The sequence below is a fragment of the Notolabrus celidotus genome, chromosome 1 (assembly GCF_009762535.1).
Source record: "Notolabrus celidotus isolate fNotCel1 chromosome 1, fNotCel1.pri, whole genome shotgun sequence".
In the NCBI taxonomy this organism is placed as follows: Eukaryota; Metazoa; Chordata; class Actinopteri; order Labriformes; family Labridae; genus Notolabrus; species Notolabrus celidotus.
Genome location: NC_048272.1, coordinates 37,101,183 through 37,121,317, shown reverse-complemented (window position 1 = coordinate 37,121,317; position 20,135 = coordinate 37,101,183). Strand labels below are relative to the sequence as shown.

General features: G+C 41.1%; 1 protein-coding gene across 4 annotated transcripts in view; it reads left to right on the top strand.

The window, feature by feature from the left end:
• iqsec1b (IQ motif and Sec7 domain ArfGEF 1b) overlaps positions 1-17,602 on the top strand; it is a 257,451-nt gene extending 239,849 nt beyond the window's left edge. For 2 of the 4 annotated variants that reach the window (XM_034684325.1, XM_034684339.1), the window contains 10 exons: positions 1,272-1,394; positions 4,440-4,606; positions 5,112-5,251; positions 5,939-5,968; positions 6,068-6,193; positions 6,284-6,383; positions 8,136-8,297; positions 8,416-8,592; positions 9,956-10,005; positions 13,123-17,601. In XM_034684325.1, the coding sequence (XP_034540216.1) occupies positions 1,272-1,394; positions 4,440-4,606; positions 5,112-5,251; positions 5,939-5,968; positions 6,068-6,193; positions 6,284-6,383; positions 8,136-8,297; positions 8,416-8,592; positions 9,956-10,005; positions 13,123-13,662 (1,615 nt within the window). In that variant the 3' untranslated portion in view covers positions 13,663-17,601. Of the gene's footprint in view, positions 1-1,271; positions 1,395-4,439; positions 4,607-5,111; positions 5,252-5,938; positions 5,969-6,067; positions 6,194-6,283; positions 6,384-8,135; positions 8,298-8,415; positions 8,593-9,955; positions 10,006-13,122 lie in introns of all 4 variants that reach the window. The other 2 variants (XM_034684321.1, XM_034684333.1) reach the window with 2 other exon arrangements.
• The last annotated feature ends 2,533 nt before the right edge of the window (positions 17,603-20,135 follow it).

Genomic DNA, 20,135 nt, shown 5'->3' with positions numbered 1-20,135 from the left:
ATTGAGATGCCGGTGGACGATAAGGGCAGGGAAAGGTCCGTCAGTGTCAGTTTGACAGGCGTACCTAAAGGGCTCCTTGAGAAAACGCCGATAAATCCTGACATGCCTGGCATCAAAGCATCAAGGCTCTGAAAGCAGCGTCACCATCCTCACTCCAGTGGCGAAAATGTCCTCAGGAAAATAAATCAATACAGCTGCACTTATCAATAATTTTTAATGAACAGCAAATGACAAATGATCATTTAAGGGGATTGTTTTCAAACCACTGAAGAATTATCCCTTAGCTTTGCAGTTAACCTCAGCTATGCAGAGCTTTAAGGCATCCTTCAGATCCTTGTGTTGGGTTTTAAAAACAAATCCTGACACTAACTGTTGCTTTTTTTGGTTTAATCTTGTTTTCCTCATCTGATTAACTTTTAATTTCCAAAAGCAGGCGGCTTTTTAAGGTGTAAGGTGCAATGCATTTAGCAACACAGACCTGATAGGAATGGAATTTAATAAACATAAGTATTCTCAGGGCTAGAGCTAGTCTAGGGCTTCAGACGCTTTGATGCCCGTACATACGTTTGGTTTCCGGCTACAGGAAAATGGTAAAACATGGGCTCACCCTTACGGTGGCTCTCCCCCGGCTTCGACCAGGTTGGCTTTGGCCAGCCCTGACTGTTGTCTGTCGGCGTCACTCCATGACTCCGACACCAGTTAGTTTATAAGTAGACGTGGATAAAACACAGACAAAAACGAATAAGGGGATTCTCGGTGACAATCTTCTCTTCTCCCGAAACCAAATAGTCGCCAAATATTCTGGACACTGCACCTTTTAACGCACTGTATACTTCTCATCCAAAACTAAACCACAATAGACAAAATAATATCGACACATTTAATAGAGCATATAGCAAGGGCCAAACATTCATTCCCAGAAGTAGATGTAGATAAAGAGCAACACAGTGTCAATATTTGACTTTCATCAATATTGTTGCCACAAACACAACTTCAAATGATTGATAATGCTGCTCTTTGTCTTCTGTTTGGAAAATGTAAAGAAACTCTTTAAGAAATATCCTTGATGAGACAAGACATTCTTTACATTTCTATTTTTCACCTGACTGCAGTAGCCTCGTCTTTCTCCTCAAATGTAAACATGAGAAAGTAACTGTAGTCGCAGCAGCAGCTGTAACTGAAAGACTTTTTGAAAACACTTGTGTTTCGTGATATCTGAACTGACCTTTCACATGTGCTTAATTTGTATTCATTGTGTTTTTCTTTACCAGCTGTGTTGTGGATGAGATGGACTTCTCAAGTATGGAGCTGGATGAAGCACTCAGGAAGTTCCAGGCTCACATCAGAGTTCAGGGTGAAGCTCAGAAAGTGGAGCGGCTGATCGAGGCCTACAGGTAAGAGACTCATCCAGAATGGTTGAACACGACTTATGATAAGGGTTCATGTTCTGAACTGGAATCAATGATTGATGATTAGAAAGTGATCACTAAAGTCATGTGATCCTCTCACACAAAGAAGGAGTTTCTTTCAATTAGGTATTACATCAACTAAGACCAACTAATGAATGTGTGACAGAATGATTAATGCAAAAACTAGCACCACTTAGCTTTGCACCATTTCAACAACTCTTTAATCTTTTAAGACAATAGTAACATCTTTTTAAGGCAGAACAGCAGCAGTGCAGCAGTACAAAGACATTATGAAAGCAGACTTTTTTTTCCACTATATGTTTACAGAAATATAAACTAGAAGGAATTAGGACTAAAAGTTCAGGAAACTTCGCTCTGGGCTGTAGATGGATGTTTTTTTTTTACCCTATTTGTTCTCCAAACCTTTGCTAGAAAGGTGTTTTCATGCCTGGAGAGAATTAACTTCCATCAACACTGAGCGAGGACATTTCTGCCTCAGTAAACACCGCAGTCACTGTTACATGGGATAAGATAACGATAACTGATCATCTGGCAGCCCGGTCCAGATATGATCATAGTGAGTCAGAAAGCTGTTAAACGACCTCTCTGACGGCTGCAGGCTGTATTGACAGACTTCAGTGGTCGGCCTTGTTGTGCTGTTGACTGTGATGCTTAACTGTGTGACCACAGCTCAGATAGTGGGAAGCTCGATATCAGTATCAATATTGATGCTGATATTCCTGAGTAAAAGAAGTACGAGCATCAAACACTGACAGGAGAGAGATGTATTTTCACTGAGGGAGACTCTTAGTATTTATGCTTTGTCATAAATTCATCTTATAATGAAGACATTTCTGTCTCTCTGTATCTCTGTTCTGTCAGCTTCAATGTTAGTGCTGAAAACAAGAAACAGAAACCTCAACTGTCACTTATTAAATCAGTGCAGTGAGAATTTAGAGTCGACTGTATCGGTGAAATTGTTCTAAACTTCTGCCGTGTGCTCCTGGCTGACATAATGGGCGCCATTTTACCCCCATAGACAGGATAACTTAAAGTGATATTTCATTTTTCTTTAAGTGGTTTTGTCACTAGTAATCGTGGATGCCGCTCAGCTCGGCCCCTTTAATGAGAAACTGCAGGGAGAAACAGCACGCAAGCTAGGCTACAGATTTCTGCGGACAAGGCAACATAATGTAGCTAATTTTGAAAGACTTGCTCACTCATCTCGGTTTAGGTGTACGCCATAGACTGTATAAAATATGGACGTAGTATCCGTGACGTCACCCATATGTTTCTGAAGCGCTGTTTTGAGTCAGACCGTCAGCGGCAGCCATATTGCTGCTGTCGAGCGATTGTGACGTAAAGAGGCGGGCTTTGAGCCTCCTAGCCAACAGCTACAGTGTTCCCGCCTGTCAATCAAGTCAGCTGTGTCTCCTATTGGAAGACTCGTAATCTAATTATCTTCGAAATTGCCACACTAGAAAAAATCCACCCCCATACAGTGTGTGCCGATCGAGAAATGAGCTATCCAGACCACACTCGTCTTTTGAACCAGGCTGTAAACATGTTTATTTCTGCTGTAACGAACTTTTTTGAATTGGTGTGTATTTGGTTTCCGGTACTTCCGGAGCCAGCTTCAAGCAGATCCTCGACGAACTGCAGTTTTTAAAAATTCTGCATTGGACTCATATTTTTAGACTGGAGGTTTCCGCATGGTGTATGCTGTACTGGGGATTTTTGGAAGAGCATGTCTGAAATAGTGCAAAAACAAACTTTCAAGCTTTCCGGTGTCAAAGTGAAGTGCTGAAAAAATCACAAGTAGAGCGTACACCTAAACCGAGATAAGTGCTTGTGTCAGAGTATTTCAAAGTTAGCTAAATTACAAAATTGCCAAAACTGGCAGAATCAACCTCATCTGCAGAAACTGTAGCCTTGCTCGTCTTCAGTTTCTCAACAAAGGGGCTAAGCTGAGCGGCATCCGTTGTGGCTGCTACAATTACTAATCACATAAAACTCATACAACCCCACTTCAAAAACACTGAAATATCCCTTTAAGTGAATAGTGTGAATATCTCCTTCATTCTGATGGCTTCAGTGGCGACTTCAAAAAGCTTTCTGATTGAATATGGTGGGAAATGTCCTGACTTGTCTTTGTGATGCTATTCACATGAAAACAGAAGGTAAAACAGGATGTGTTTCAGGGCATTGCTACCTGTGATTGAGAAGTGCAACCACACCAACCACAAGGAGTGTAAAGTTATCTGATCCACTGTGTTTGTGCCTCTGGCTCTGACAATCCTAAGGGGACAAAATATACCAAACTTCAGGCCTCATATGATGTCCACAACCAGTCTGCAGCTCCTGGAGTCCATCCAGGGTTCACTGTCTTTGTTGAATGGAAGAATGTTGGAAATAAAATGCCCAGACTGTGCAAACTTATTGATACTCTGTCTTATAATTTACATCAAAAGACATGATGATAATCTAGATCAGGGGTCCTAAACTTTTCAGCCCGCAACCCAAAAAATGTAGATGCCTAAGACTTGCGGCCCCACTGTCTCTCAAAGTGACTTAATGTGGCTTAATTCAGCTTGTATGCAGAAAATGACCCTTCCTATATGAGCATGTGTCTGTGTTTCCTGTGCCGTTATGAATTAACCTACTTCTACTGATGCTTTTGATAATTAACTGTTCACTAACCCTAAACTTAGGAGTCATCTGACAAAAAGAAAGGCAGAAAACTCATTACATTTATGTAAAATGTAGTAAAATGTACTATTTTTAGATCAATTACACAAACAAACATTCTGGAAGACATCTCATGACCCCCCATTTGTGTCTTGCGACCCCCCAGGGGGTCCCGTCCCACACTTTGGGAACCCCTGATCTAGATAATAATGTTTGTCTAAATGGATTTTCCACCAATCTGAATGACTGTTACAAAGTTTATTCAATACTGTCAAACAGGGAGCCCCATCACTTTACAAATACAATGAAACTAACCACAATACTCCAATGTCCTCTTTGCAGCCAGCGCTACTGCATCTGCAACCCAGGAGTGGTGCGACAGTTCAGGAACCCAGACACCATCTTCATCCTGGCCTTCGCCATCATCCTCCTCAACACAGACATGTACAGCCCCAACGTCAAGCCTGAGAGGAAGATGAAGTTGGAGGACTTTGTCAAGAACCTTCGGGGTACTTTGTTCTCCTTTTCTGCACTCTGTGTAGCTCCCTGTCCTAAAACCAATACTGAATAATCTTCAAATGCTACTGTGCAGCTCTAAGGATGAATATTCAGCTCAAATGGAGTTTTGTGCATGCATTTTGCCTTGATTAATTGCTGTGTCAATAGGGTATTTATCTTTTTTTTGTTGGTCATGGCCAAGAAAGCTCTGCTGTTGAGGCAAAGCACTTTTTAGTTGCCCTCAACAGATTTTGAGGGTATTAGCAGAGGCTTTGCGGCATGGCAAACTAATTTCTCTGCCTATTGGAGTGTCAGTAATTAAAGTACAGTACTGAGTGGAGAAATAATATTTGTCCCCAGAGACTTCTGAAGGGTATTTCTGTCTGTACTTAAAGAAATATGTACTGCACAGCAATATGTACGAAAATTCAGGGATTCATCTGCTCTCGCAAATCTGTGAATTAATCATTAATCCTTCTCTTTCTCCCTCTCTTTTTCCCTCTCATCCTCTGCCAGGAGTGGATGATGGGGAGGACATCCCTCGAGAGATGTTGGTCGGGATATATGAGAGGATTCGCAAGCGGGAGCTCAAGACTAATGAAGACCATGTGTCCCAGGTTCAGAAAGTGGAAAAACTCATTGTTGGAAAGAAGCCGGTACGTTTTAGTTTGCCCTTGGGCTGCTGCACTCGGAGTGTGACCGCTTTTATCTTCCTCTCCATTCAGCCGCTGAATCTAGCAGGAGCATGCAGAACCATATTACCCGATGTACCTCTGAGCTGTGGCAGACAGCACAAGCTTATTCGTAGCCAATGTCCTCTAAAAACGAACAGGAATGAAAGAGCATTCTTAACCTGAACCCACTTTCCTCCCTGCATGACACATCAATTCTTCAGGGCCGGAGACCTTCACGCTGAATGACTGTAATATGTCTTTTGCCCCAAGTGTCAGCCCAGAAATGTTCGGTCTGACAAGCTTTCCTATAATAAATGAGATAAACAGACTCGCACCCAATGATCTTGACGGTGTTTACTTGAAACTCGACCCTTTCCTTTGGTCCACTGATTCCCTTTTTATCAAACTAACTTCACTTAAAGCCAAAAATCCACAAGAGTTCGAGGGAGCTTGACGATATGATGATCATAGATGGAGGCATAAACTGAAAACATTGCAAGCACTGAGGGACATGTTTGCTCTTTGAGCCGTAAAACTAGTTTCCTGTTTGGAATTTTCCAGGTGTCTCTATCTGAACATTACATTACATGTATTTTCTTTGATTGATCATGAGTTTCAGATTGTGTATGTCTTCATTGATACATGTCCAAATGATCTCTCCCTCCATAGATTGGCTCGTTACACCACGGCCTGGGCTGCGTAAGTATTTCACTTTCAGACTTTTGTTTGTAATTAGAGTCTTTGTATGATACTGCATGTCACATGTAACTCTAACATGGTTCTGTGTTGTGCGTGCAGGTCCTGTCCCTCCCTCATCGGAGACTGGTGTGTTACTGCAGACTCTTTGAAGTGCCCGACCCCAACAAACCACAAAAGTTGGGCCTGCACCAAAGAGAGATCTTCCTCTTTAATGACCTGCTCGTGGTATGGCAGACATTACTCTTCCAGCACACTTGGGCGTTCCTGAGAAAAGACAGAGTCCTAACCTCACTGAATGCTCTTCTATTTTCATAGGTTACTAAAATCTTCCAAAAGAAGAAGAACTCTGTGACGTACAGCTTTCGTCAGTCCTTCTCTCTCTATGGAATGCAAGTGCAGCTCTTTGAAAATCAGTGTAAGTGCCCTTGAGACTTTTGTGTAATGTCTTCCTGAAGGCATCAATATGCTTCAAACTAGTTTGTTCAAGATCACTCCTAAAGTCAAAATGTTTATGGCTGTGTGAAATGGCTCTGCTCCGAGGCAGAGTGATTTCGAGCCACCATAGAGACGTCCCCTCCATGATAAACTGTACATATTTAAATGGCTGGGTATACCTTTTGGTGGCCTTGACTGCTGGATGTTTTTTTATTTGTACAAACAGAGGCCTTAAGTTCATGATTATTAATAATAATAATAACAAAAATAATAATAATAATAATAATAATAATAATAATAATAATAATAATAATAATAATAATAATAATAATAATTGTATTTGTTTAGCACCTTTACAAACAAACAGACAGAGAGGAGTGTAGAAATTCTAACAATGCAAAAACAAAATACAATGCAAAATATTTAAAAGAATAAATGCAAATTAAACACAATAAAGTGATGAGACAGTAGGCCAACAAATCATTGTTAGAGATTTAAAAAATAATAATAAAAAAATAAACATAAATAAAAAAATAACTAAATAGATAAGGAAAATGAATAAATAAATGAATAAATAAATAAATAAATAAATAAATAAATATGTAAAAATAAATAAATAAATGCATTAAAGGACAATAAAAAGGTTAGAAGAAGAAGACTACATCACATCAGAGAAAATGGAAAAGGATGTGTTAGGAATATTAAAATAATAAATGAAAAAATAGAAATGATAAAACAATAAATAATCAAATACACTTAAAACCAATTATTTACTTATATAAACAAATAAAACATTAAAAAAAACGTCTAAAAAAGTCACATAAAAGCCAGTCTGTAAAAATGGGTCTTAAAAAGAGATTTAAAAGACATCACTGACTCTGAAAGCCTTATCTCCTCAGGGAGGTCGTTCCAAAGTCGAGGGGCTCTGATGGAGAAAGCTTGATCCCCTTTGGATTTGAGCCTCGACTTTGGAACAACCAAAAGTGCGACACCTGAGTATCTAAGGCCACGAGATGGTTCGTATGGTGTCAGCATATCCACAATGTAGCTCAGAGCGAGACTCAAACAAGTCAGTAAAATCTTAAAATCTAAAACACAGAGGAAGCCAGAGGAGGGAAGAGAGGACAGGAGGGATGTGACGTCTTCGTTGAAAACCAATTAGAAATGGACTGTCCATCAAGTATTTGTAGTATTCTTGTTTTCCAATCACTGAAAGTGCCATACAATGCATGCAAGCACATCCACACTCCTTCAGGGGCAATGTGAGGTCCAGTTCTTTACCCAAAAACACATCCAAATGTGGACTGCAAGAGCCATGGATTTAACCCCCAATCTAAAGATTATGACTCAATGTGTTTGAATATTTCCATGTGGGATGGGTCGTATAATGACCAGAGATGAAAATATAACATTAATTCATTCATTCACAAGACAAACTTCTGAACCACAGTGGCCCTGTGTATCATGTAAGAATGGAAAGAGCTATTGTGTCCCACCCTTACTGGCCAATCATCGTGGCCATGTTTGATGTGTTCTTTTGTGTGAAGTTACAAAAGGGACAGACGGCCTAAAATTAAACACAGAAAGAGACTTTCACAGAGTTCAGTGATCTAACAACCAATCCATCTGAGGCATACTGTCCCCTTTGTGGTAGATGAAGTGTTGTCAGTTATTGAACAACCCCAATATCTGTGAAGATGTGATATTAAAGTCTTGTCTTCACTCTCTTTAGATTACCCCAATGGAGTCCGCCTGACATCTGCCATTCCTGGAGCTGACATCAAAGTTCTCATCAACTTCAACGCACCCAATCCTCAGGACCGCAAAAAGTTCACCGACGATTTGCGAGAATCTATCGCTGAAGTCCAGGAGATGGAGAAGTACAGGATAGAGTGTGAGCAAACGAGACAAGTTCATACCCAGATTACATCCATTAACCAGACTCAGATAAACAGTAGGAGGGAGGAAGACTCTGGATCACTGCTAAACGTATGAATGTGTCTTCCTTACAGCTGAGCTGGAGAAACAGAAGGGGGTGGTGCGACCCAGCATGTCCCAGAGTTCAGGGTTGAAGAAGGATACGGGTAATGGAAACCTGAGCCGAGGAAGCCTCGATGACAGCTACGCCATCGGTGAAGGTTTGAAGCGGAGCGCCCTCAGTAGCTCCCTTCGTGACCTTTCAGACGCAGGTAACAGATAGCTGCCCTTGTAGCCTATTATCTCACCTCTCATCCCTGGGCTAGATAAAGCAGAGTTTACACCCCAGCTGGTTCCCGGCATGATACTTTTCACTCCTTTTAGAGGTTAATGGATGTAGAAAGTTAGAAAAGTTGAGGTTCTTGTTCGGTTTTGATCACTGTGAGTGACCGCCTACGCTGAGTGTCTCAGTGATTACACCTCCTGAGCCATAAAGCCAGTGAAGCAAGGAGATAGAGATGGGTGGATCTGCAAATGGGTGCAGGTGTAATTAAATAGAGACAGTCAACTAATAATCCTGTGTTACTGGTGAGGGAGGAGGCAGCGCAATGTAGGTCACTGTGATCAATTTGAGCGTCTTAGTGGTAAGAGGAATTAATGTTGTGTGGTTGATTCAGACAGGGGGTGTACAGAATAGCCTCTACACTGCAGAGCTGCTCTGCACGAACACCCGACGACCTCAACAAAGGGTTCAAACTAATAAAGTGATGACAAATATTGAATTTAGTCATGTGCTTTTGATGCTTTTGGAATGAGGCTAAACACATTTAGTGGAAGTCTTTACAGGCCCAGCCAAAAGTGGATTTTGGAGGCCTTTAATTCCTTTAGGGGATGTTTGTGCATCGCTTAGTGAAATTAAATTCATGTAAAACTGACCCAAACAGCATTAATAAAGCTCCCTGTATACTTGCAGGAAACTCTAGGTTTACACAATGAGTTAGATAAGGTCAGTGGACCAGCCATGGGGAGTGCTGTTCAGCCTTTCAGAGGAGTTTGTGTTTCGGTTTTCTCAGGGAGCTTTATGGAGTCTAGAATAACCCTGACCAAGTCCAAGTCTTGTCTAATTTTTAGCAGCTTTTTTGCAGACTGAAGGTGTCGAGTTTAACAGAATAGGATGGGGGAGGGTTGAGTAAACGGTTATTACTTGTTGCATCATGGGAGATATCCAGAGGTTCTGGATTGTGTCACTTCCTGGTCTAAAATTTTTGATATCTTAGTCTCCGCGATTTATATTTTAAATCAGTTAATAGATGTGAAAGATAGATTGTGGGAGTGCCATTTTAATGAAGCAAGACTGCACATCTCACCTACCAGTTTGATGTTCCTCTACTTGTTGCGTAGGCATACAAAGAAATCTTCAAGACTGTTACCAGGTTGTTGCAGCAACTTGCTTCTTCCCTTCCCTGCAGTCCTTTCCTCCTCTGCCATACTGACAGACTGCTGCTAACTAGTAATGTGCCACTTTAGTCCCCTTAGGGAACTAGCTCCAACTCCTCACCCCACTATACAGAAGGAATATGCTCACGTTAACGTGTATCAGTTGGTCTAATCTATAATGTTACATGTTCTGGGCAGGCAAGCGTGGGAGACGCAGCAGTGCAGGATCACTAGACAGCAATATGGAAGTAAGTAGGATGCGACTGATGCTGGGCTGTCCTCTGACTTTGTGTTGTACATTCTGAACAAACTAGTCTCTGTCTTATGTTTCTTTGTAGTTTGAGTTTTATTCTGTTTGGTGGTGTTTTTGTCGTGAGCACACCGGTCACAGTGCATGCGCATTTGGCTGAAAGAGAATGATCTGCTGTGGCTGACACGTGGAAACCCTTGATGTTCATAGCATGACATAACTAACTGCAGTACACCTGACTCACATTCAGGCTGCTCTGTGTTGATGTGAGACTCACACTCTTCGGTCATCGTCAATCAAAGTACTTTTTGTCCACTTTAAGTAAACCCGGCTGTGTTTTTTGTCAGTTCCAGCTTCTGCATGCTCACACAGTTTGAATGCTCACACAGTTTGAAATGACAGACTTGCACTGCTTCCTTTCACTGACCCACAAACTTGACAAGCTTCTTCCTTTTCCTGTTTTCTTATCACACTAAGCCAGAAATGTGCTGTACCTGCCAACTGCCAACTTGGACTGTGAAAAATACAGCCTATACCCAGCAACTTCGTCCATATATAACCCTGAACTGCAGATTAATACATTTAATAAACAAATAATGTCTCTTAATTTCAAGGTTTGCAGTAAAATATAGCAATGAAAACATCTAAAATTTAAAATATCCATGTCTTACAAGTATGACAAAATTCATAAACATGTTGAAGAGTGAGAGTAGAGTGAGCCACTGCAGTGAGGAGTAACACACACATATTCCAGGTAGAGGGGTTTTTGTTGACACCATATGTTGATGTTTATGCCATTATAGTATTATTTCAATAAGTAATTAATGAAGGAGTCTCTGTAACATGAATCTACATCTCTAAGTGCTTTTTAAAGTCATTTATCTGGGTCCTTTAAATCACATTTATTACCTACAGCTAAATATGATCTGACCTACAGTAACCTCTGCACCCTCAGCCTCTGCTGCTTTCTGCTCTTTATTTAAAGAAGGAAGAGATTTCCTCTGCATCTCCACCTGAGGTTACCAGGTAGAGTTTAGTGATTTAGTAACTTCACCTGTGATATTGTGATAGTGACACTGTCAGCACTCTGTCATCAGATTCACACAGCTCTAAACTCTCCTGATGAACTTTAAAGAGGATGCTGCGTTATTGCACGTCATAACTTAAGTCAGCGAGCAAGAACAAGGCTGACCCACTTTAATGAGGGATGGATTAAATCTTTAAACAGTGCAGAAGTTTGTTGAACTCTGAACAATTTGTTTAATGAACACTTCAGCGCCCGGTGTCACAGATCTACCTGTCGCTTGGTGTCTGTGTGTCTGTGTTTACCTGCTGTCAGAAACGATCTCATGCAGCGTCTTTTGGATCGAACCATGTACAGGAAGGAGGGGTGGATGTTTTCTGAGGTTTGAATATAAGGCTCAAGTAGAGGGCTTCATGAAAAACAGTTAGATATTAGAGGATCCTATTAAACAATATAGTATAAAAATTAAATTAAGGTTTTAAAAAAAATGTAGGTATTAAGATATCTGATGGGGCACGTCCTGATAGGGAGATTATCAGGAGAAATAACAACTCAGGAGTACAGCAGGAGAAGGGGTTAAAAAGCGGTAGACTCCCGCCTCAGTCAGGAGTGTTGGCATATCTGACATTAGCTTGGTCTTTTCTTTGAGATATTTTGTAAGTTCCATCTTTTTCAGCACACACTGAATGGACAGCAAACCATTAGGATGTATTTGCTGAATTTAAAACAAAATGCATTAGGTTACAACATCATAACCGACCCTCCTTTAAACCACTCATGAAACTGTGTAAAAAAAAAAAGATTGCTTAAATGTTGTCTGCATGTTGTGCTTGGCTCTGCAAGGCATGCCTCATTTCTTTTACGTAAACTTCTGTTTCAAGGTTTCTGTATCTTGTAAATCTTCTGTGCTGGAATTTAGAAACATACAAACACATCAGATCACTCATGGGGCATAAAATGAACCAGGTATAACATGCTACTGCAGGCTAAGAAGGCTTAGAAGTGAGGGCAAATGAAAATCAAAGAGGGTAGTGCAACCTTGGAAACAGGATATAATAGTGACAGGAACTCACATCAGCATCAGCAGTCAGAGAGAGAGTTGAAAGACTAAGAGGCAGTTTGTCTGCTCATGACAGATACCAGAGGCCCGGATAAGCTCGGCAAACTGAGCCTACAAACAATTTAGAGAGAGTCAACCATGAGATGTTGGGAAGGATAGACAAACAGAGGCAGTGAACCAGAAAAGGAAATGGAGAAGCTTTTCCAGAGAGCAACATAGGCAGTCATCTGAGATTTGAGATGAGCTGAAGCTGTTACTGGAGCTAGTGCAGCTGTGTGAGGAATCTGACACCCTGCAGTAGTCTCAACCCAGTGGTGTGATTTCATTTCTGTCTGCACATATTTTGTTTATTCTTACAACAAAATATCCTCACAGTAAATATAATCTTATTTTACTGAAGAGCAGAATCTACTTCAGTCTTTTCTGGTGTCAAATCAAATCAGAAGTTGTGACAGACTGAATAGGGAACAGCCATCTGCTCTGACCACCTGGCCTGAGACAGTGAGGTAGAGGAAGATTACATGATTGATTGATCATACAGGTGAGACTGATAATGAAACTGTAGCAACTGAATTTAGACAATGAGACTCAGAACATGAGAGACAAGTAGGCAGGAAACTCAGGTGAATATATGAAGTTAGTAACGTGCATTAAAGGTAGATAAAAGCATAAGAAGGAGGGAAAGACAGGAGCTTGTGTTCAATCTTTTGGCAGTCTAAGTCTAAAACTACAAACAGCCTGGTCCAAGCTAACGTGAGCCAGCAAAAACGAAATAAAAACATTTTAAGCCTCATTGTAAAAGTGCAGAGGATGTCTGTTTCCTAGACCATAACTGGGAGACCATAACTGGGAGATGATTCCACAAGATAGGGGCGCTGAAGACTCTGCCTCCCATACTACTTTTGAATGTTTAGGTACCCCAAATATAAGACTGCATTCTGCAAGCGCAGCATGCTAGAGGGATAGTGGAGCACAATGAGCTCTTCCTGTTGTCTTGCTGTTGTGATCTGACCGTCCTCTCTGTGTTACAGGGGTCCATCATTAGCAGTCCTCACATGCGGCGGAGAACCCCCTCCAGCCGAGACTGCCCATCCCGCCACAGCGGCCAGTCCCTGCCCAACTCCTCGTCGCTGCTCGGATCTCTGTTTGGCACAAGGCGGGTGAAGTCCCCCAGCCCCACCCCCCAGGCCCTACATCCAACCCTCATCTCCCACACCCCTCACCCCGCCAACCTGCACCACACGGCCCGGGCGGACACTGACACTCCGGTCACCATGCACCCGCACCACACCCAGTTCTGCCACATGACCCAGAACCCCCCGCCTTACCACCACCACCATCACTACCACCCACCGGCCCACTTGCAGCACCCTCCACACCAGTACCTTCCTTCCTCTTCTCACGGCCAGCAGCCGGCCTACCCGCCTCACGCACAACACAGTCACGGGAGCCACCCAGCACACTCTTCCCACGCTGCTCATGGTACCCACCACCATGGCCCGCCGCCAGCACCCTCCCAGGCGTCCAGCAGTACCAAGCCCAAGCACAGCGGCATCAGTACGGTGGTCTGAGACACACAGGGCCTCTCTTTTTGCTCTTTCACTGAACTTTGATTTTACCCTGAGGCTCTCGGCCGACGAGAGGGGAGCACTGTGCATCGCTGGTCTGGGTTTGAGAAGCTAGACGAGATCCTGTGCCTCCTTTAGCATATTTTCTTTACACCCATAACTGGGGAGGAATATTCAATAGAAACACTTTTCCAGTTGCTTCTTTCATTTAATTTCAAGTCATACACGTCTGCTCGCTTCAAGAGCAGCAGACCACAACAATAGAGCATGCACAAAGACCACAACTACTGTTTCTCCTCAACAGATTAAAGGAATATGATCAAATATCTTGCTTACTAGTATTTTACAAAGGAAGTAAATCTAAAGTAATCTTGACCTAAATGTCTACAGAGTGAGTTTATATAGAGGGAGGGTAGGTGGACAGACGGTTAGACGGACTTAACAGTAAGTGTACAAGTATTTAATGTAGCGATAGCTCACAGTGCACTGTGATATCTCTGTTAGCAGTGACAAATGTGCCAATTATTATTAAAGCATTTAATAATTTAGTCACAAAAAAATGCTTTATGTATATTGTGCATAGTATTTTGTAAAAACAATATCAACTGTTATTATTATAATTATATTACAACGGAACAAATGACATCAATTAAAACTCAGTATTATACTTGCACATAGGGGGCGTAGTTTCACTGTTAAGAAACAATCAAAGCTTTTTATAGTTAGTTAATTCAGTAAGCTGGAGCACTACCTACCATATATGGATGCCTTGAGTTAGAACTCTTTATGAAGGCCGGCGCAGACTCGCACAGAGGCCCTGAAACACTCTCATTCAGTGACTACACTCTTCTTTGGTTTGAGGTCGACTTTTCTACTGTAGGAAAAGAAAGCCACGGTGAGCTGCTGAGCAAACTAATACATCGAAATGTCCGCCCTTCAGTAATGGCTTCTTGTCTGCCATCATTTTATTTTCTTATCTATTTTTTTAGAGTCTAATAAAGAAAATAAAATGCCCTGGCCTGTATGATGTACAGCAACCGAGTAGTATTCTTCGAGCCTGTTCTGCAGGAGGAAGAGGAGGTTTTTTGTGTAGCAGGGAAACAGCAACATGACTGTAACAGTGTGTCTCCTGATGTGGAAGCTCTCAGCTGGCTGAGTGTGCCCTCTGTGTCCCTCTTTGGTTTTATTGTGCGTCTCTAGAGCAGCAAGCGTGCGGTGCTGTTTACTCCCTCCATCGGACTTCTCCTCTGAGCCACATGGACGCCACAGTACAAAAATCAATAATTATCTTTCTGTGATGGTGATAGCGCTCTCTTGCTTCACTCACCACAAATGGCAGTTTTATATCAATCATCTTTCTGACATATTATGGGATGGCTGGCTGTACCTCCCGGCCATCCTGAGCACAGTACCTGTGGTGTGTGCAGAGCGGAGGCAGGGGGCTGCTGTGCTGGAGCATATTTTCTATTGAAAGTAATAGACACAGCACTTGTTCTATTTAGTAAATATCAATGGCAGAAGTTAGTCTGTATCTGCTAGAGACTATGAGATGGATTTTTTTAACTTGTTTGTGCAATATGTATTTACTTTATTTGTCTAAGAACAATCACAATCCGTGGTTGCTCTATTTGCTGAGTTTTGTTAGTTCTGTCTTTCGTTCCTCTTTGTCCTTTGTTATTTCTTCCTCAGTATTTCAGTAAATTATCCACATGGATTTGGAGGGACTGGACCTTTCTAATTGATAAAGAATGTTAAAGAAAAAAAACTGCATGTAACAATGTATTTGACGCTGTTCTAAGTAATATGTATTCCAAAACTACATGAGCCTCAACGTTAATAGTCGTGAGGAATTCTTTTGTTAAAGTTTTGACTTTTACTGACCCACAAACAGTAGTTTACTTGATCTGAAACAACACCATAGTTGAATCTGTGTGTAACCACAGCGATCAGATGAGTTTTAGAATAGGCAAAATGAAAGTTTCACTCTGTCATCTGGGTATCAGAGTGAGAATAGACCGGCAGCTACGAGTATAATAAATGGAACTCTTTTATATTCATGTTCATCACCGGGCTCTTATGGTGGGCCGCGTGTTACTGTTTGCATCTGAGTGTCAAGTAGAGAAGTACTTTTTTAAACACATGGAAAAGGTAGTCAATTCAATAAGGCACGCTTTATAAAAGGTGGAAAGTTTTAATGTAAGTGACGTAATCAATGAAGTCAAGTAAATCAGATTATGTGTTAATGCTTTATATGTAAAAAATTAGACATTCATAAGAACAACTTTTAGATTGCCCTTGGCTGGTGTAATTCCTCCAGCTGAAGTGTTGCTCTACAGCCCTCACTGAAAAAGAGTAAAAAAAAAACGCTATCTACAGCCGGAGTAAACCTGGGAAAACACCAACCAATCCCTGCCATCAGGAGCCAAATGATGAAACCAATCAAATCCCGTCCTGCCTTTCTGCCCGCCTCCTGCGCGTACATTTCATGTTTGTTTGTGTTTTTAACTTTCACTATGATAATGTTTTGGTGTCTTCTTACCGCTGAGTGAGACATGAGTTGAGGTAGTGCGAAACACAAACGATGTGCTGAGGACCGGTTTTGAATCAGTCACAATCATATGGTCGCGGATCAGCGGCGCTCGTGCATGAGAGCGAGGGCGTCATTTTGGAGGAGCTCCGAGGGGAGTGGGGGGGTTAGACGGAGTCCTGAGGAAATGCTACATTCAAACTCATGCTAGTTTTCCGTGACTACCAACCCTAGCTTTAATGTTGTTCTTATACCTAAATATGATCAATAAGTGAAATTACTGTAATTTAAGCGGTTATTTAAAACTAATAAACCTTTTATAAAGTGTGCCTTTAATAGACAGCAGTACTGTGTCTGTCAAATATACAAACATCTGAAATCCAGCGTAGTTAAAGTGCTATGGAGTCAGAAAAGTGCCAATAAAGCGGTCATTACATTTCAAATCAGTTTCAATCAACTGTGGAGCATATAATTGATCCACTACAAACCCACAGTTGATCAGTCATAGTGTTTTTAGACCAAAGTCTGATTACACACTTCTTTTTCTAACTGAAGAGACAACAACCAAGAATAAACTTTGATTCATGAGATGGAAACGGCTCTCCAAATTAAAGTAGATGACTGATGTAATGTAAAGCCTGTCCAGGTTCCATGTGAGGTTCTTTGTTGCATGCCATTAATGCCTACTGTTTGGTTTTTCATGTCTCTTCTTTGTTTTTCGTTTTGTATGTGTTGTTCTGTTGAGCAGCAGGCTCGACCGGACCCTCGACTCTCAATGTAGCTTTGATTTCTCGAACTGATGCTTGTTTACATTTAGCTGATTTCTGGCCTGCTAGTGTCTTTTCATTTAGAGTTATCCTCTGGCATGCATTTCACCTTTATTACCACTGTACAGTATAAAGACATGGCAGTGTACTGCTGAGTGTAAATACAAACTCCATCTGGGGGAAATCTAATGTAACTCAAGGACGAAGGTTTGAAAGGGAGGAAACATTTTAAGAGTGGGTCAGTAGTAAAGAGTGAGAAACATATGTAAATAGTCTGTAAATTATTATTATTATAATTATTATGATTATTATTACTCAATGTCTGCAGTTACATTGAAGCTGCATTCCTGCTCCTTCTGATATTTACATAATCATCAACTGCTTCTCTCTGCCTCCACCAGGACTGAATTATCATAGGATCTAGAGATGAACAGCTAACTGTTACACAGTCAACACAACCTCTGACTTACTTCCTGAGAATCTCCTGTTCTGTCACACTCACAGCCCACTTTTGAAGTCAAAGGGAAGGGAGGAGTGCTCTTATTTTGTTATGCATTCTGTTTCTAAGTAGACAAAACCCCATTGATGTAAAACTAGTACTGTGACGATGTTGAGAACGCGAAATAAAGCGATATACTGTTAAACCTGAGCTAACTCTGAGCTTCTTTATTTTGTCAAGGAGTGAAGTTTTTGGATCTCAGCTGAACGACTTGAATTGTCTGACAACCAGTGATTTTATGCTTTTCTGTCTCGAAGTGGTCCTTGGATTTATGACCGTGGTTCTGTTTATCTCAACAAATGTTATCCTCAGACTCTTTCCAAACAGAGCAGGTCTAGACCGTACTCTATGTTCTATTATTAACAAAGACCCATCATCAAGACAGGATAAGATCCAGTCCCATCTTACAGACAGGACTCAGTCTGATCTCATCTTAATCCACCATGAGCAGAGCACTTTGCAGCATTTAGCAAGTTACAGTGGCAAGGACAAACTTCCTTTAACAGGCAGAAACCTCCAGCAGGACTAGACTCATGTTAGACACACATCTGCTGAGAGAGAGATGATAGAGGTGAGACGGATATTAGTAGTTGTAGCAGCTGGAGTCTGGCACGTCCACAGCAGCAGGCCGTCTACGGCAGAGATCCAGAGAAACCTACGAGACAAGGGAGCTCAGGGACTCCAGAAAGATCTATGGTTAGTAACTTTAATGGGACAGGGAGAGTTTAAGTAAGTGATGGGGGAAGACAGGATCTCAGTGTGCCAGTTCCCCTGGCAATCTAAGCATATAGCAGCATAACTAAGAGCTGGTCCAAGCCTGATCCAGCTCTAACTATAAGCTTTATCAAAAAGAAAAGTTTGAAGCCTACTCTTAAAAGTAGAGAGGGTGTCTGCCTCCCGGACCCTGACTGGTAGATGATTCCAGTGGAGAGGGGCCTGATAACTGAAGGTTCTACCTCCCATACTACTTTTAGAGACTTTAGGTATGATGAGCAGGCCTGCAGTTGGGAGCATAGTGTTCTAGAGGGGTAATGAGGGTAAATAGGGCACTATGAGCTCTTTAAGATATGAAGGTGTCTGAGCATTAAGAGCTTTTCAGGTCAGAGGAAGGATTTTAAATTTTATTCTAGATTATCTACTAACAATGCAGGAAACACTTCACAATGCTTTGCTGAACCATCACTTGGAGCTGTCTGGCTTGAGGATGAGCAAGAGACAAGACCACTGAGGCTATGAATGATAGACCACTTCCTACTGAGCCACATCCTCTGAGTATATTTAGACAAAGGCTACAAGGTCTTCAAAATGTATGCGTGACCTGTTTCACATTTTACAAATAGATTAAGACCAGGGTGGACAAAGTGCATGTCTTCATGACTTAAGTCAAAGTATAGATCCTCCTGGTCAAACATTAATCCAATACAAGTGAAAGTTGTTCAGTCAGATTATGACTTGAGTTAAAGTCCTGAAGTACTTGTTTTTAAAAATACTGAAGTATTCAAAGTACTTTTTAAAATATGTCTAAACGTATTTTCACAAAACATGAGTGCAGTCAAGAATGCATGGGTGTTCATTCTGCTCCATTCTGTTTATCTAGAAAACATGATTTAACATCTAAAAAGTAAACCATGAAATATAAACTAAGTTACTACAAGCACAGACAAGTTTCAAATGTTCATCTGGAATCAAAGCAGTGTGTTAGCTCCAGACCTCCACATGCTTTCTCAGGTTAGATGCTGATGTTTTGTAAGCTGTAATGAAGTTTGTGTGGTAAACAGATCAAAGATTTACAACAATACAAACAATCATTCTTTATTTCAAAACCTCAAACGTGGGTTTAAAATATGGCCGTGGTGCTCAGGTAGAGAATCATCATCCTTCTCAGTCATAGCCATCATCACCACGACTAAATGAACGCACTGATCTGAAGAATGTTTGATGTGATCTACGCTCAACCGAGGTACAGCTACACCACTGAGACAAACCAAACACAAGGACACCAACAGTTTACGGTCTTTGGGATCTGATTTCAGGAAAGAAAACTCATCAGCTGACTTCAAAGCTAAAGTAGTGAGTAACTAGAGCACTGATAGAAATGTAGAGGAGTCAGAAGTATTATATTTGTCTTTAAATGGAGTAAAAGTAATAAGATCCCCCAAAAAATAATACTCAAGTAAAGTACAGATACTCAAAACATGTACTCAATTAATTTTACTTTGTTACTGTCCAACACTGATTAAGACTCAACATTAACTAAACTGAATAGCATCTGAATTAATTGTTTTCAGTGCTCTTAATCAGGTTTAAGGGTTATAACAGCATTCTGGGGCTGAATCAGTGTAATTCACTTTGATTATCCCAACAGTATAGCATCAGTCTAATTATATTTATAGTACTGAGGTCTGAGGTACAAGCTCTCATAGGACAACCCACAACCGGAGCTGTGTAATGTGTTGTGTTGTGTACCAGCTACCAATTACCTCACAGTGAGAGGAGTGGAACTGCAACACATATTTAGGGAGAGGTGTTTGGTAAACTCTGAGTAAAGTTTAGAGGAGCAGTTAAATCAGCTTCATATAATAATCCATGTTGTAATGTGTATCAAACTGAATTGCAACAAATTATGAAGCAAAACTGTCATTACATTTAAGGTTTTTTTTTTGCAAAGCATCAACTATTTCAT